This window comes from Myzus persicae, unplaced genomic scaffold (genome assembly GCF_001856785.1).
Source record: "Myzus persicae strain clone G006 unplaced genomic scaffold, MPER_G0061.0, whole genome shotgun sequence".
Taxonomy (NCBI): domain Eukaryota; kingdom Metazoa; phylum Arthropoda; class Insecta; order Hemiptera; family Aphididae; genus Myzus; species Myzus persicae.
This window is the reverse complement of record NW_019100669.1, coordinates 122,812-143,084: the sequence shown is the minus strand read 5'-3', so window position 1 is coordinate 143,084 and position 20,273 is coordinate 122,812. Positions and strand designations below refer to the sequence as shown.

Below are 20,273 nucleotides of genomic sequence, written 5' to 3'. Positions count from 1 at the left end.
TTTCAACCGTCATCGTCAGCTCTGTACGACCCAGTTATATTATGTATACGTTTAGGTACATATAAATGTATAACAATGACTTACACTTGAGATTTCGTGAATTAGTCAATGTTAAATCGTACCTATTGAAAAAAAAGTAATACACGTACCTAGGTACAATAAATTCTCTGTCGTATCGTTATTAAATAAATCACGTAATTATTACATTCGAACAAATTTTAGGCACTTGTTGAACTTTTTAATCTCACACGAAAACCTTATTGGAATTTCATTGTACATTCACGCTTTTTGTTCTGCAGAAGGTTATAATTGAATGGCATTATTAATCATAATACCTATGTAAATAATTACATACATTTCACCTGGTGCTCAATTTAAATAAGACCAAAGCAAATTAAAAAAAAAAATCTATAGATGATACATTTATTTTAGTTTTATAATGCGATTGATGGTTTATACTCGAAACTTGTTATTAAAGAAACGCATATTTTAGTAACAATACACCCTAATTGTGAACAGTATAGTGGTATTTATGTAATTTGATAGAAAAAGATAGAGAATAAAAAACTATCATATTCAACTGCATAAAAAAGTGAATTCACAAAAAAATGAAGTAGCACTCTTTTGTTGGGATCCTGCTACATGTTTCGACATCAGTTCTAACATCGTTATCCTTTTCCTTCTCTTCAATGTTAAGACGTCTTATATAAAAACAAGATAATAAGGTTGAATTGTTTTTATGTTCGGTGTTTATACACCTTACAATAACTTATAGGTATTATGGCAAACAATAATGGGTTCAGAAAAATATACGTTGAACGGAACAAAAATGGTCCGGAAATAAGCAAGACAAAAAAAATTATTATTACTAATTTGTAATTTGAAACAATTGATGTGTTCAGCGTATTGTTGGAATTGTTTTTTGTTAAGCCAATTTTTTTTCTTCAAAATATGTGTGAAGGTAAAAAAGGTAAAAACAACACCTAAACTATTTTAATTTGTTAAGCCATGGTAAATTCGGAAAAAAAATCCTTAATCAGCACATACTGTCAAAAAAACTATACGCTCGCTCGCGTTCGGTCGTTTTAACACACACACAGCTATAATACACGAGCCATCAGACTATCGCAAAACAAACAATTAAAACCCAGATTACCAGCTCTTCGGAGCCGTGTCCCCGCCCACCTTGCCTTCTTGAAAAAAAAATTCTCCGTCTTCCTGACTTCCTTAGACCAGCCACGGAAATATGTAGGTCACACGTTCTCATCAATTGACACCAACTTAGGCCTATATATAAATATAAACGATTTGATAACATTGTATTATTGTTATAATTCGGAGGCCTTTTCTGGGATCGAGAAGACGCGCGTGCGCGCGCACACGCACCATAATATTCTATCGCCTTATGAACCGTGTTCTACATGAATCACAATTTACAGGTACCATTCTCATAATATACACGTCATATTTAAAACTCCTAACGATTATGGGTTACGGCGGGTCTAACGATCATTTCGGATGCGATAGCGAAATGAGTTACGAACCGGTTGGCGCGCTGTCGAATTGCGATTCATCAACAGGTTGAACGGACAAAATGGTATAAATATTGTTATTTCGAGCAGGGAAAACAAGTTGCCGAAAGAAATTCACTAGGTATATGATATTATTCCACAAACACGGTAAATCAAAAAGAAAATCAACTTGAATCGTCATTGCTGTATGGTATTATGGTAATATGTGTGTACCTACGTTCATTTTTTTTAATATAATATTGTACACAATTGTTGTGCCAATTATTATAGCATTAAATACATTAAATTTTAATATCGTACTTGTACGTATAATTTAAAATCAGTATCAAGTAGAACTCGTTTTTTGAATTGTATCTATGTATACTGTATGGATGCAACGTTATAATTAACGCGGAACTACGTTAGCTCATTTTCAATTAATTATTGTTTATTATACTTAAAATTATAATTTTAATTGGATCGATCTTTTTAGAGCAATGGTAACATGTAGGTATATTAAGATATGTTTAATATCAAACTAGACTTCTTTATCGGTCAAGCAAAACGAAACGAATAAATAAAAGCTAAAATAATATTATTGATATGCCCTTTACAACATAATATTGAAATAAAAATAAAATAAAAATAGAAACCCATTCGTCTCGTTATCTCATGGCTTATTTTTATGGTTAAAATAATTAATCAATACTTGTGAGGTTATTAACGTTTATCATTTTAAAATTCATCGTTTTAAATATATAGGTATTTTGAAATGGTTGGATCCACAGAGTAATAAGTACTAATAACATTTAAACGAGTACTAATATATATAAATATTATTATCATTATCGATCACGTATAAGATAGGGGGGGGGGGCGTCTGTTTGGAGTTTCAACCTACACCCAACAAAATGTTTTCAAAAAACTGTATTTCTGGCATAGCTATATAGCCTATAGGTAGCTATATTCAAAAATTGAATAACTAATTGGAAATTTTTTCACTTATGAACGGACAGTTTTTTTGTTGCTTACGTACTTGAATATACAACGGTTAATTTAAATAAAAACGTATTTTAACTTGTTATTGTATAAGCTTCCCAATTTTAACCTATATATGAAGGTCGCAGTCACACACGATTTATCAACCAATTTAATTTGTGATTTACTCTACATAATATTTTTCGTCTATTTTGACTGTATAATTAGTATGCAGAGCATTGAAAAGAATAGGTTATACCTATCAAGTATAATAAATGCCTATATAATTTTATAATAGCCCAATATGGTATAATAAACAGATAATATATAATACCATGTGACCACACGAAATTCATATTTTTTCGAATGGTGCGCGTAACAATTTGTGGAGGGTTAATTTAGTTTACTTACAGAATTTATAACGTATAATAAATAATAACAATAGCTGTTATAGAAAAGTTACAAATGTATATTGTATACTCAAGCAAAATAAGTTAACCTATAAGTAGGTTAACCAATTTCGCAGCCTATAGGCTATTTGTACCTACGTGTATTTGAATATTAAAAAGATTTTTCGATTAATACGCGTTTTTAAAATTATATTTTTGAAAGCTTTCACATTGTTTGCTTTTGTTCATCATAATTTTTATTAATATTTTATATACTTAGATGTTTTCAAATAATTAAATACTGTAACTGCAGACGTGATCTGAATTGTCTTTATTAATGTTAAATGTTAATTCTTTATCGACATGTGTTTTTTTTTTTGACGATCGTCCTATCATATTATAATATTATAATAGCTCTTATAGATTTGAATAGGTTTGTTCCAATTCCGTACAGACAAAAAAAAATTAATATAATAAAGTTACTGATAAAGCTGGAAATAATGAGGTCTCCTCTTATAGTCTTATATATGACAACCACGTGTAGATCGTAAAATGACGTACTTCACACACTCACTCACTCACACACTTACGTCTCACACAGACACCAATGAATAATGTACATGGTTTGATATTTTTTTTCAGTATTAGAATATTAAAACCAAACTAATCATTGACGATTTATTGACTACAAATAATCATAAATGATCATTATAATAGAATATTCTTACGTGTTATATATACAATTAATTCATGAACGCCTACACGGATGCCCAGTTGGAAGTTTCCGCTATTTTTCGCTATTTTTCCGCTATTATTTGTTGAAAGTCTCTCGAAAATACGTCCACTATTTAGAAGTGTTCGCTGGGGGATGTTTCACTGTGTATGTATTTTTGGTAAAAAATATTATTTGAATCATATTATAACGAATGAAACATTGTACACGACAATATATCGTATTTCAGTTTATTAATATACATATATACTATATATTATATTTACGGTACAATTTGAAGTTTTAAAACCGATATTGTAACTAATACAATAGTATATTTATAATGTGCTGACATAGCTATTGTGTATTTTCAAACGTTTGTGTACATCTACCAAATAGTATACAATATAGGTTTAAGGTAGGAACCTAATAAACCAGAAAAAACGCGCATTGGTTTTTAAATATTAACACTCGTCGCGTTAACTGTGTTCAAAAATGTAGTAAGTTTTTTCAATTTTGGATCATTTTTTGAACAGTAAACATTCATTGTCTAGAAAAACCATACCATTTTTGAAAATAATTGTTCAAATAATTTGAAGTCATCACTAAAAAAACATTAAAAAATAAATATTTTGTTCGCTAATAATTTTTAAGTTTTTACTTTTTAGAATGACAGAGCACAAATTTTAGGTTCTGAGCGAAGCAACAATTTTTAATATTCATACCTTATGTTGGAAAATGTTATACAAGATTTCAGTTCTCAAGTTTTTCTTACAAGAATATTATAAAAATACGTTGAGCGCAATACCACAAAATATCTTTTTTACAAGCGTCTGACATTTCAATTTTTACAAAATTAGTCATTCAAGTGTAATTACTAATAACTGCTCATCGAACGATTAAATTATTTTGTTGTAAATCAAATTTAAAACCTACAGTCTTCACTCAATGACGAGGCACGCTTGATATAAATAAAGTACAGCAGAGTCAAAGGCTTAATCATGATGATACTTTCTGTTTACTGTAATTTACTATGTAATATTAAATTAAAAATGTGCCTTACCTTAATTTACCTTACTGTCGTTCAAAAAATTAAAAACTTACAAATGATATCGATAAAAAATGTTAATACTTTTAATGTTGTTTACAACTTAATAGTGACCAAATGTAAGTGAACAGTAAAGAATAAAAAACATTTGCCACAACGTTCTACTTTTCAGGTAATGAGTGCTTACTGTAATCAGAGCCGATTTGGTAAATATCAGGGATATGCCTGAACTGTTTTTGGGAAGACTATTTAGTGAGTGTTGGATGTTAGGTACATGGGGGGCTACAGAACAGTCCGATTTTGAGGCTACGAATCTGAATTATTAGATGAATACTTCATGAATAATTGACCCGATGATTTATTTTAGCAGCAGGTAGCAGGGCCTTTCGATGCTACTACACAACTCAAAATGTTATTATAATATTATCCTATACATTATACCTACGACAGTAATTATATTGTAAAAAAAAAATGTTAAAAACGAAATGTGAATTTTATAAAATATAAATAATCAGGCTTTCAGAAAATATAATTTGTTGTAAGTAAATCGTGGTTCAAACGTGATTTAAAGTATACCAAATAAATTATAATGAATAAATAGCATTAATTTTCGTGTAGCACTCGGTGGCGTGCTATAAATAATAATGTGCGATTATTAATCGCGTTGGATTAATTTTGAGTAGCTGAGTTAATATTCTGATATTCACATAACATACTAATAAGTCCCCAACTTTAATTATCAGAATAATTATGAATTATGATCAATAATTTTGTCTTAAAAACAATGAACTAATTATTATTTTTTTTTTATTGAGTAAATAAAAACGTACTTAATGGTAAGACTTGACGCTTTTTTATCGTTTCGTGTTAAAACATTCGTACTGTTATTCGAACGACAATAATCACGATAATAGGAAAAAACGATTTGAAACTTCCACATTGTTAATCCTCGTCCACGAAAAGTTTACAGTAACGCATAAATGATATATCTACGATCCATCCATATAAATAGTACCTAATAGAGCTACGAATATATAATATTCACAATAAAAGGGGTCAAAGTGCCAAACGTTATAATAGTTGTGCATACTCACGTATACATTTATACACCATCGGCATTCGTCGCATAATACGTATACATAATATTTTACGATCAACATTAAAATGGTACTAAATTTTTTTTTATTCGTTTATCAACCCAATATTGCGGTAATAATATTTTATATTATTGAAGTTATTATATAGGTACTCCACCAGTTCGATGCATTAAAAAATGTTTTTATGTCCATTTGATTTTGCCATCATTATATTAAATAGTAATTATTTTAATAATCCGCGGTTATACCAATATAATATTATACTAAACACAGCCATACCAATGCCATATAGGTATGCACACTATTATCTTGTGTGGCAGTTTAGTTCAAATACCATTATTTTAATAAGCGTGTACAATACAAACGTATTTATGTATGGCTTATCAATTACTATATATTATATATATATATAATATGATATGTGTGCTTATACTTGTTTTTCATTATACAAATATACGAGTGATATATATATATATATATATATATGTATGTATGTATGCATGCCGATTATTAAATATTAAAAGCTATAAATTAATTGCAGTCATAAAAAGGAAAGCATTTTGTTCAAAATCGTTTTCTAGTTTAACTCCGTTAAGCGTTAACTACACTTTTAGAGACTCGAGCACACGACGTCGGAGATAACGTTAAATACACCATAAAGAATAATAAACATGTATATTGAAATATTGTAGTATATTTTTATAACTGTGAATGAGAATTGAGGCTCGAGAAGCACCAACAGTATGTATATACAAACAAATAGTTGCACAAGAAAAAATAATGTTTTTTGCCTATATACCTCAAATTTAATTCTCATTCGCCGTGTTATCGTGCAAATTTTCTACGGGTCAGAACTCCTATACCATCAGAGTATATTATATCATAGATACATCCGTTATATGCACCGCAAAATCCGTGTGCATTTTTGCATTTATTCATGATTATACAGGCAGTGTAAGCTGCAGTTGTCACTTTTCGCTTGCAGTTTTGGTGTTTAGCCGGGATAATAAGGAAAGTAAAAAGGGTGAAACGGTGAATTATACATCGTAAATTCGTAGAACATAATTTTTTTTCAAAAAACAAAAGGTGAATATTACTATACATTGTATAAGCCATAATTAGGTTTAGGTATATTACGCGTATTGGCTTTGTTTTGTTTACAGTATGAGATTGTACGGCACACGACCGTTTGTAGATGGACCAAAGCCCAAAAAATTTTTCAACAGGTTCGTTATCTTAAACTTAAATGTTGGCGATTTGTTATTCAATAAAATTAAGATTTTGTGTGGTGCGGTGTGGATAGGTTAGGTGAGGTGTCTGGCTCCAGCCACAAATGCGTTCTGAGTGCCAGCACCGGCCGGTGCAGCTAGTTCTCAGATGGGTGACCACCAGGGTTCTTGGTGATAATACACGTGTTCCGAAACAACCATACCCTCCCCACAGTTATAAAAAAATTGTCATCTTTAAAACACGATACTTATTGCCTAAATACATTATATTGTTGACGATACAAATGCAAAAAGCACGTCGAGTTGCAGACGAATGTGTTTCAAATTGGTGTCTATATTATACTATTATTTTAGATCGTTTTTTGGTATTGTATATTATTGGCGTATACTGATATCACTAACGCAGTGGCGCAGTTGTGTAGCCTATGTATAGGTAATAAAATAATATAATGTTTAAATGTAGCCCCCTTCATTGAGCTACTGCTTTAACGTCCCGAAATGTTTCGTAAGGCGTGCAAAATTCGCCCCAACGGCCAACTACCTCACAATGGATGCAAAGATATTTTAATAATTACATGATTTGTTTTTTGCTATTGACAACATTGCAGTTAGGCGTTTGCACAAAATGGTGGAACTCAACGGTACGAGTTTTCAGCGATAATATTTTAATGATTAATAAGTAGATACGTATAATAACTAATACTACAATGTTAGATTCATAATTAGATTGTTATTTATTGAAAAGTGAAATACTTATATACCACTGCACTGCTTAAAAAAAACATATTATATTATAGGCACAGATGTGTCATGTGTCTCGTACTGTCGTAGCCATTTTCTGGTATCGATACTTTCATGAAAATAGTTGTAGAAATGGTTTTTTCACACTTCGTGATAAGGGACCTTAGGGTCACTCCAACTTGACATCATATAACTTTTTTTCGTAATATTATGGTCGACCACTTTGTGTATTTGTGTACTAAAGTAGAAAATATTTACCACACACAAGTACACAACATGAATTATCAATGAATTATTATAATAATTATTAATATAATTATGAGTTATCGTTGTGACATATTAATTATATACATTGTACAGTGTCGAGGAACCAAGTTTTGTCGTATACTATTAGATCGGTAAACTTATGGGACACTTATAATAAGACATAATGCCCTCATGGCCTCGTGACCAACATAATGAAAAGAAGAATCAATAGACGAAAAGGAAGAGGAATATCGAGGTAGACATTCCCAGGAGGGATAGTTAAAATGGCTGGATGCAACGGGTTCCCACTATGAACACTCTTGCATTAAAAAAGGAAGAATGAAGTTGATTTTCGATACGACCAGGCAGAGCCTTTAATAAAGAAGAAGAAGATTCTTATACCTATTACCCAATAGCACAGGATCTGTATGGTTCTATTAAATTAATTAAAACCATCCTATCGCTAAGTGTACCTATATATATTAGAAATATTTGAGCCAATATTAATATTTTAATTTTTTTTATAAAGTTTGACCGACATTCCCGAATTGCGGCAAGCGAATATTTTCATAAATTATTGACTTTATGTTTATTGGAACACAGAATTTGTAAACAATGATACTTGCGCCATACACATATTACATTAATTAATATTCAATACTTTTCGAAAATATTTACTCTCCTCAATTTATGAATGTGAATAATATTTACTATAATAATAGCTGCGAGTATTATATAAATTTTTTTTTTACAATTTTTTATTTACTTTAACCAATGCAGGTAATTGACAAACTGCATAAATGTAATAACGTACAAATAAGATAAATATAAGTTGGTACTAGAGTCTAGAGTCGTGTTAAGGTTTTAGTCTCTACACTTATAAATGCTGGAGAACCATATCAGATGCAAATATAAAAATTACACTGTTATACGTACCTCCAAGTGTTCGGAGGACATGTATTCGAGAACTTGATCAAATACACCGTACGATACAATTGTATGTAAAATACGTACGATGTAATATAAATATATAATATGTGATGAATATAAATTATACACTATATTTTAAATTTTTAAATGACTCACAGCTGCTTATCGCCAATCGCCAATGGACTATGCTGTATCGGGATTAGGTGACACAAATTAATCACATGTTAATGCTCGAGTCGAAATAAAAAAAACAAACTCCATTACTGCTCGTTAAAAAGAAGTTCAGTTGTCACTCACAGGTTTCGGTATTGAGAGGTTGTTGTCAAGATGGGTGCACCACCCACATGCGCCGTCTAAAAGGACGACACGGTTAAGCTGGCCAGAGAATGGCAGGCGGCTCTATCAAAGGTTGTTGCACTCCCGAGCACTAGTTTTCATTTGGGCGGCAAATACCTTTTACGACCATTCCTTTCCTCTGGCGGCATATAAGAAAGCCACACGCTTTACATTTTACCGTTACAACTACGTGTTGATTTCTTAATCCGATGATCGTATAATACTAATCGTTCCTTTCGTCGGTGATAGGGTTTTATTGGAGGGTATGTCGTCTGATTTCTGGGTTCCACAATTTGGCCGTAATTTATTAATATCATGTTTACTTTATTTTTTTTAGTTTACTTGTTATAACGATGCGTAAGCATGGCATGACAATAATTTCACCCTTTTGGAATTTGTAATGTAATGCTATGACTGCGTACATATTTTTTTTTTATTAATTGTTTGAATTTGTTTGATAGTTTCCTGCACTTATTCGACGTTCCTACGGGACTTGTTAAACTTTTTGTTTCGTGAGGTCGCATAAATGATTCCTCATAGCTTCCTGGAGCTAAAAAATTGTAAGTATACATATATTTTTTTATACCATAATTATTATAACACCGTGGTTTGAATTGGTTCGATAGTTTTCTGCGGCGTTCTTGCGGGACTTTCAAATAATATCCACGGAGTGGAGGGGGGTGGCCGACCCCTCACATCCCTCGATCGTATACACCCCCGAACAAGTAGTGTTGTATCGGGTTGGTATACGTGTACTACACACGAAAACTCGATAAGATCCACTGCAATAAGCCCCGAATAAGCAGTCTGTCTGGGCACTGTAAATTGTGTGCGCACATGATATTAACGTGTTTCGAAAATCATTTATTTATATTAAATTATTGTTATATAATATCATTTCCGACTAGGTATGTTAATGAAGTGACGGACGACGACGACGTTTCACTACCTATGCATTATTATTGTATACGCGTAGGTATATAAATGTGCATAATATTATATTATCATAATATTATATTATATAGCTGATGGCCGATAGGTAGGTACTTTTGTACAAAATAAATGCATAATATTACGCTCGCCGTCCTCTGCACTACACGGCACCGCACCAGTGTGCTGTACGAACTCGGGCGCCTCCTCTGCAACAAGTAACAACACGCACATTTACTTTGCACCTTATTCATTACGTAAAACGTAGGTATATGTGGTAGGTGTCTGGTTATGTATACGTGCTATACGCATAATATGTAAATAATAATAGCTCGTGTTTACAATTTGTTTATTATTATTTGTGATTATATGCTACGGAGCCTTATAGATAATGACAACCCGGTGCCGTGTTGTATAATACCGATGTTTTCTCGTTGTAACTCATAACACTCAAACGAGGAAAAACATTCGACGAATATATTGTGTGATAGAGAGATGATTAGCGATGATTATTATTATTATTATCATTTCAAACCAATTTATACATTTTATTCCGTTCGTTTGGTCGACGGCTCTTTCGAAGATATAGTAATAATTGTATATTACCTTATGTAATACCTACTGTATTAGGATTAGTAAAAATGGCATTATTAAAATCGAATAATAGTTTTTTTTTCCTCAAAAATTATAATTGTAAATCACCTTTACGTCGAATATTCCCGTACATATATTATAATATAATATATGACATATATTTTATATACATAATAGTATAATACTACAGTCTTGCTGCAGCGGTAGCTCATTGACCGCGTGTCAAACAATTTAATGTCAAACACAATTTCGAATCAAAATCATAATTACACGGCCACTTAGACCGCGCTTGTGCACAGGGTTAAAGGTGTGATTTCACGGAAGAAAGTCCTCGGAAATCAGATTTCAACGACAACACAGTATACAAGAACCTAATAAAATAAAAATAAAAACGACAACACAAGCTTCAGACATCTTACAGATAATAGTGCCCATATACATATACCCTACTTAGCTGTACGTATGTAATGTAGTTCCTAGAGAACGAAATTTCCATCAACCGCTATGGAATTATATATTAATATATTACGGAGTTTTTGTATTCGCGATGGTAATCGCCGTGTTCGGAACGAAGTACTGCAACGACAATAATATGTATTATAATTATTATCGTCGTATTGCGGTTATGTGGAATCCGTTATAAAATTGAAATCAGCAATACAATCAAACCACACGATCACTGTGTGACACTACAATATAATATATACTCGCTTAATGTATAAGCAGCCCGGTTTTTCGTCTCGAGCTTTGGTCAAGACAGACATTTTATTCTCCGGTTCAATCGTAACGTACGCATACATATACATCTGCGGGACCTGTTAAATAAATAAACTGTACCCTGCATATAGATAATCCGTAGGTATACACAATAATATTGTTGTTATGTCACGATTTGCGATACGTTCGCAGTGTTCAAATTAAAAAAAAAAAAAACCATTTGTAGAATACCGAGTAGGTACTTACTTGTGTGTTTAATATTATATACATACTATGGTATAAACGAGACTCTGAGCTATAAAACATTAATCGACTTTACGCTACATAACGCGTAATACGTAATATGCCTACGATGTAGACTATTACGTTCTCGTGTGAAGTGGTTTAATAAATGATTTTTAAAAAAAAAAAATTTTAACAATCGCAGTCGAGTTCTCGTCATTCCGCATGATTTCCTCCGTCGAGTATTCGAACATTATTGCGTACTTGGGATACGTCACTTACATACACTGGGAGTAAAACAATCGCGCATTGTACTTGTAGTCATATTATATTATAATGTACTAATGTGCCTATATATACATAGTACATTAGTATTATATAATAATTGTAATGGTTCCTACGTACACACAAGTGCATGCGATTTTGAAGGTGCGATTATTATTGGGGTGAATACAAATACTAAAAAAACGATATTAGAATAATTCATTTCGGGCACCTATAGTAGTAACAAAACACACAATAATGAAAGTTTCTTTTTAAAAGTTTTTTTTATTAATCAATAACGAAAAAAATGTAAAACAAAGAGAAAAATATAATATTAAAACCATAACATAATAATATTATTTTAAAAATATACTAACTAAACTGCAGAATATTTTGTATAATATAATGTGTGTAGTAACCTATACAAATAAATTATGTTTAAATAATAAAAATAAAAAATATGTATTATACGGTACTATTTTAAATAACTAAAAATACGATATCTTACAAGTTATAAAAATTTAATTTTAGACTAGAAAAATCTACTGAATAGGTAAAAAAAAATTATACTTTAAATTAAAATTAAAAAAAAAAAAAAAAAAAAAACAAACAAAACGTACAAAATGTTTATTATTGTACAACATACGTAAAAAAAGGTATTTACAACAAATTTTAAACTCTGTTGAGCCAAAGGCAGTTTTTCGTAAATCTTACACAATATGTAACTTTGTATTAATAGTAAAATAAAAATCGATTAAAAATATAGTATTTAGACTTAAAAATTTGGTAATTTCACGCAAGGCCGAAAAGAAAAGAAAACGGTTAATATATTATTATTATATTATTTTAGTGTATATAAACATTAAACATATTATATACGTATAGATAGATATATTTAAAATCTACTTTTATATAACGGGTAACATTATACCGATATAATAAATTAGGAATTTCGTTAGGTAACTATTTTTTTCCTTTCATTTACAATAAACGTTTTGGCATGGTGTGGTCAGCATCTGGCTCTAAGACCTAGTATGCTGTACACAGGTAACTCATTTGTTGTTCTTGATTTTTTTTTCTGGTATGAAAATAACGTTAATTATTATTAATTATATTATAGGCACTTTGACATCACAGTGTTTCACGTTATTGAAAGAATTTATAAGAATATTATTGTAAAAAAAAAAGAAGAAAAAACACGAAATAATATTAAGAAAAAAAACCTATCCAATTTTGGCAGTTATCATTATAACTTTTCAACCCAATATAATACATTTATTTATTTTTATTATTAATCTAACGGATCGGAGGAGTAGGTACTCTAACATATCCGACGCTCGAAAGGTAAAAAAAAACACGAATAACGACAAGAACTGAACCGAACGCAACCGATAGTACTATTGGTCACACACTCGTCTGTTTGTGCGGTGCAAAAATTATAGTGAAAATATGCACACTTTGCTCTCGAACATTTGGTACTTATACCTATGGGTACGAGTACGGACCATTATTAATGGTTCTTGTCCGGTATAGTAACGATGAACGCGTCCTTATACGGTACAACCTGAACGCGCGGCGGACGGACATTCGTATACAACGCACGTGGTGAATAATATGTAATTTTTGTACAGGATAAACAGGTGTCATCACCGAAAGTCATACTCGTACACCGAACTTTGGAAAACAAATAATATTTCAGTGATGTAGTGTGGAAATATTGTAAAATTATTACAGTTTCCAAGTGCCACGCCGTCGGGGTTGGAAGTCGGACATTGGTTTTTTTTTTTGTTTTCATACATTCTGGTAATGTTCGGGAATGTCCGCGGACGACAACGCTTCCTAGTTACGATACTGTCATACAATACAATCGTATAACACTTATACGGTCACTTGTGGACGATCTATTAACATAACATAATATACTCATCTCAGCCGACGTAGTTTCAATAACCGTAGCAAGCCACGGCGTATATTGACTATCTAGATATGATATAGTATAATAATATGTATGAGTAGAAAATATATTATACGCAATTTGGTCGACTCCGATCCTCTCACGTTAATGTGTTTTTTTTAATATGTACACGTACAAAAAAAATATGTGAATAAAATACAAATTATAATTAGGAAAAAATACAAGAAGACGAGCAATTATCTCCGAAACGATATAGGTAGGTAATAAAAATTGAACACTCGTGGCGTATGCACATCTATACAAACCTAAAAGAAGGGGTAAATAATGCTGCGGCGTTTCAAAACAATAATAATATTACAATATTTGCATTGATTAAAAGGATTTTGTACGAGTAGAAAAATAAATAAATAGTCCATATTATAATAAATCTATATGTCTTAGACACACGTGTATAAAAATATGCCCGATATCGAAAGGATTTTGGTAAGATTCGTTATATTTTTAAAGAAAGCTCAACATTTTTTTATCGTAAAAAAAATAATTGTATACGTTATCAATACCTACTGTTATTATTATACATTAGTTAAGTAGCTCAGCGTTTGAGAGCCGCCGCCAATATATTTTAATTTTGTATTTTAACGTTTATTGATGATTTGCATTTATACAGTTTTATAGGATTATATTATATTAATACATAATATCATTTTATTTTTTTTGTGTCAAGTCTCGAAGAAACTTTTAAATAAACGATTTTTATGAACAATAACAATTATAACATTCTAACTAATAATTATCATAATAAAAATAATAATAATAAAAAAAACCAGGTCAGAAAATGTCCCTGTTTAATACCAAAAAGTGTGAGAGGAGATGATATTGAACCGGGTTCATCGATGCACGATTACTTGAAACCTGAAAATAAATCAAACAAGAGCTTTAATTATCGCATATCGCTGTGGGCGTTGTTCAATAATATTAACCTACAGTACATAATTAATTATTAATATTAACTCGTCGACCATACACAAACTATTATAAACGATGCCTATACAATAGACGCGATTGAAAACCGAAAGCCTCGTAAAGTCGTAACCATAATAATAATGATAATAATATTACAATCGCACGGTCACCAAGTACGACATCATCAGCAGCAGCAGTGCAAAAGTGAATCGTAGTCGTTGGGTCCGTTGGGGGGGGGGGAGGGGTCGTATGGTCGCGCGAGAGCGTTCGCACCATACGCACACGTGCAAAGGGAAAAAAACGCTCAACAAGTCGCCGTCGTCGTGTAGGAACGACTGTGTATTATTATTATAGTACATAATAATATTGTGTTCACTGTACCTATACGTCGGTTTTCGCACGCACATTTCCTATGTGTTATATTATTATTATTATTACTCGTTTTATGCGTATTTACATACGCTCGCTGCAGTGTTCTTTTGCGAGTTTCATTATTATTATTGTTGTGCTATTCGGAAGCGGTGGAATATTAAAAACGCTATCCCGGTTTCCATTGAACCGGGGTGCGGTGTCGGGCGAAACTTGTGTGTGTGTGTGTGTGTGTGCTTTTACGATTTTTAATACGCGAATACACACTCCGCAGCAGTCGCGCCCCTGCGACACGGAGGTGATGGCGGTGAAGGTGGTGGTGGTGGTGGTGGTGGTGGTGGTCGAGGCTAGCGTGTGTGGGAAAATATTCAAAGATTGATAACCTGCCCGCGAGGGGTGCGCGTTTATAACAAACACCACACACACACACACACACACGTGCGCGTGCGAGAACACACGTACCGCACCGCAAACACACGCACACAGAAACCCACCAGCGCGGTCTAGGGGGTCCATGGGAATTTCGGACGTAAAAAACAAAACGAGGAGGAAAAAAAAAACTTAAACAAGGGGCGACTGCACACAAAAGTGTAAATGATTATGCATGCGCGAACTCAACACACACACACACACACACACACGTTAATATATATATATATCATTATATAATAATAGTAACAGGTTAAGGTGTACACAAAGAAATCGCTCAACTAGGTCGGTAGGTACCTCTACACGACTACACACATATATATATATATGCCTATTGCCTACTATTATAATGCGCCTACCTATATAATATTAAAATGGCGTATAATACCGCACTAAAGTACTATTATTATTGTTATTATTATTATTATTATTCTGGCGATGGGTGATGATGGACGGTCGAACGCACCTGATGTGATATGATATAATAATATTTTATTATAATTTCGAGAAAACTTATATAATAATATCATAACGCTGTTATGCCTCACATTTAGAGACCCGGACGACGACGATTTCCTCCTCGCGCGCGGCTTTTGTCGCGCCCGGGAAGAAAAAGGCCGGCGAGATTTTCATCGACGCTGACACTACGCATAAAATATTCTTATCATTATTATTATGATAACTACACGTGAGTGTTATTATACAACATCACAATATTTTTATTACATCGATAATGTGTATAATAATAATAATAATAATATGACGTATAGTATTCGCAGTCGGACGAATATTATTATAATTTATCGTTTTGTCGGACCGCGGTGGTGGTGGAAACCCGGCGAATTTTCGAGTGTGCCTATATAGTATATATTATTATTTATGTTTCGCAACGCTCGCTGGGAACAGCGTTATTTTGTACTATTATCATTATTATTATTATTATTATTATTATTATTACTATTACTATCATTATGTAACGCGACAACGCCGTTTTCCATCTCGCGCGCACATAATATATAATAATAATAGTACACACTCGACCCAGAAACCCACACGCACGCCGCAGAGTGAAAACAATGTGTGTGTGTATACGTGCGGCGGTGGTCATTTCTACGATCTAATAATAATAATAATATATCATTATAACGTTATGTATAATAAATAATAATAATAATAATAATATAATATATGCTAGTGTGAGGTGTGTGTGTGTGTGTGTGTTGTATTATATATTATTATATTAAACTGTTGTTGGCCCGGGAGATCGACCGAGTAATTAATTTATAAACCGTTACGCGATATTATTACTATTATTATTATTATTGTTGTTGTCGTGTCGTGTAATAACAACACGCGGTGCTTTGTAAGACGGTCAAAGGTCGGCAAGTGTCAGAACGGTAGTCGTGTACGACCGTATATTATAGTATATATAGTGCCGAGGTATATCGCGGTCGTTGTAGCATTGTCGCCGAACGAAATATCATAATAATATATTAATATTGTCAGAGACACACAAGCGCCTAGTGATTTTCCGCGATCGGTTATTGCCACCTCCACAGCACCGACGATGGAGGCGGCGCCAAGCCTCCGGTACCCCAATAATGTATAAAAGGTGTAATGTTATTGTGTGCGTGTCGTTTATTCGTGATAATTGCCGACCGAGATTTGCAGAGATTTCTGGCGGCCCGGGGTTTCGTTTCCGCCACACGCGCTTCCGGATCCCGCCGGGGGAAAACGACCCCCTCCCCCCATCACCATCGCCGGTAATATAGCTTGCCGCATTGTCGCGGGCGCCCACCGTCGTCGGATCCGTCAAGTGCCGACGGTTTTCGTTTTGTGTTAAAAACGATTTAATGACTGCCTATTGTCGATTTTGGTTTATGGCCCGCAGAGTTATAGGTCAAGGCAGATCTTGACGTAGCTCGTTATGCATATATATATATATATTGATTATTGAATCGATGATACGAGTGTTATATTCAACTCTGTTTCTGCTGATAACGCGCTCCGCAGTCGGTATTATAATATTATATACCGTGTACCGGTGTGTGTAAACCGCGACGCGTACACCTGCTGTACCTGGCAGAACACATGGTTTCTTGTTCATGAAAATTTCACCAATTTACTACCTGTCGTTACGGTTTTATAATATAATAAGTACGCACTGCAAATGCATACGGGCCTGCAGTGCAGCGGGGGTCACTGCAGTTTATAACACACACACACACACACACACATACTGGCGATGAGTGCTGTGCAGCGGTTTACGGAGAAATTGCAAAAAGCCTTTGCAGTAAAAAAACATGATTTACCGATGTCTCCGAGTTGACCTACTCCCGAGTTCGAACGCAGGAAACGAACGCGCAATCGTATCGTTGCGTTCGCCCGCGCCTAACCGTGAAAATCAGTCGAGTGTTATATCGTGTTACGTGCGACTGTGTAATGATTATACACGCGTCGCCTTTTTTTTTGCACCAGCTAAATATCAGCCTCGGGCCATAAGTCATAACTATATCTTAATTTCATACATAATCGTCCGTGGCGCATACTATTAAAATAATTGACATCGCGTATAATTTAAATATCATATTATTATTATGTTATCGGCGGATCACTGTGATACGGTGGCAAACGTCTCGGTGCACGAATATTTTATTGTATATTAGGCGTATAGAGACGCACGTGCCACCGGATTAGGGTCGATTTTCAAGTCCCGGAGATAACCTTTAAGGCGCAGGAATCTCGGGATGAGTCTTGAACTTGCGGTGGTGGGGTAGTGGGGTGTTGGGGGGTGAGATGTGTGCCTAAATCACTGATTTCACATGCGTGTACCTGTACGTAGATCGACGACGATAATATAATAACAATCATACACAATATAGTAAATAAAAGACAATAAGTGATAAAATTAATATTTACCACTCGCGTGAGGTGGTTCACTGCAAGTGTGGGTAGGCGTCGAAATGTTTGTTGAGCTCCCGGTGAAGGTGCTCGGGCAGGACGCCCACGTTGGTGAATAGCGACCTGAGCACGTTGAGTTCCTCGCTGAGCAGCTCTATCCTCTTCTGCAGCCGCTCGTTCTCTTTGACCAAAAGCTTGACCTTCTCCTCGGTCTCGCGGCTGCGGATCTTCGCCTTTTCCCGGCTCTTGCGGACCGCTATGTTGTTCCGTTCGCGCCTCCTCTTGTACTCGTCCGTGTTCTTGTCCACGGACTTGTTGCTGCCGGAACTCGACTTCCGGTGGTGGTTGTGGTGATGGGCCTTGAGATGCGAGCTACTGCCGTTGCTGGACACGGGCGACGTCTGGAACGCGCCCCCCTGGCCGTTGCTAAGGTACTGCTGCTGTTGCTGTTGCTGCTGCTGTTGCTGCTGGTTCCGGAACTCGACCGACTCCGGCGGTTCCTCCTTGATGGGACCTCCCGTGGAGGCCGGCGTGCTCTCGTAGTGCACGGGCTGCGGCATGTACGCGAGCGTGGTGCGCGAGTTGAAACCGTTCTGGTTGACGCCGTTCCGGCCTCCGCCCCCGCCGGTGCCGTTGGGCAATTTCACCTGGCCCTGTTGCAGGATCTCCGTGAACAGCCCTTCGCTGAACTGGCTGTCGTCGATGAGGTTCTGCAGGTCGAGCGATATCTCGGGCGTGGACAGTTCCGATATGTCGTACCTGTTCTTGAGCTGCCCGAGCTGCGCTTTCTTGGCGGCCATCGCCAATTCCTGTTGGCTGATCTGGTGGTGCTGCGGCTGGTGAGCGTGCGGCTGCGGCGCCGTGTCGTACATTTGCGGTGAGTTCATCGTGCGTTTGTATCACGCTGGTTGGTGAGTAAGTGCACTTATCTACGCTTGTGCGTGCGCGGAGCGAGGTGTGCCGGTGCAGTGCTGCAGCGGCGGCGGCGGCGGTGCGGGCGCACAAACGAAAATCGGAGCGGCGAGTACGTTGCGGCGCTCCGAACGGCGCGTAACACTGTCGCGGAAAAACGGTGCCGACGAGAACGACTCTGTACCGGTCACCTTACCTGTACACCAACTTCGGCGACGTATAGACCTCTCGTGTCACCGGTAGAACGGTGCGTTCGCGGCGATCGATTGACAGACTGCGACGGCGGAAAAGACGACGGACGAGGACAACGGCGTGACCATCGTATTCATCGTGTGCGCGAACTGTGCGATGTGCTTTACTCTTATGATATGCGTATAGTATTCATACAACAATAATAATTACAATAAAAGTATATTATGTTTTATTTTTTTTTTTTTCAACGGCACCACTTGCGGACGACGGCGATAATATAATAGTCGATATAATATGTGACACGCGGTAGAGAAAATGCGAATTATTTTCTTAAAATTTTTTCTCAGATTTTTACCACCGACCCATCGACGAGTGGTGAAAAAATAAAAACCGCTCGGTGAATACCTCGTGAAGACGCGAGACGCACAGAATTACAATAATTGTATATTTCAATAATAGAATATAATTGTATATTATAATATTATAATAAAGCGCGTACGCGAAAAATAATATAAATATATTATTATATTACAACGCGTACGCGAGACAATATTACTATTGAACGATATAGAAAAACGGAACGGATCGGCCGACGACTGTATAATATCACGAGAGCGTGTTCGCACCTACCAGACGCGTGTTCAGCGT

At 34.8% G+C, this 20,273-nt stretch overlaps 1 protein-coding gene across 1 annotated transcript; it reads right to left on the bottom strand.

The window, feature by feature from the left end:
* Positions 1-13,347: 13,347 nt before the first annotated feature.
* On the bottom strand, positions 13,348-20,273 carry LOC111040115 (CCAAT/enhancer-binding protein-like). The gene is made up of 2 exons (XM_022323877.1): positions 18,540-20,273; positions 13,348-14,771 (listed from the first exon to the last, which is right to left on the bottom strand). Exon 1 carries the CDS (start codon positions 19,406-19,408, stop codon positions 18,557-18,559), a length of 852 nt encoding a protein of 283 aa, XP_022179569.1. The 5' UTR covers positions 19,409-20,273; the 3' UTR covers positions 13,348-14,771; positions 18,540-18,556.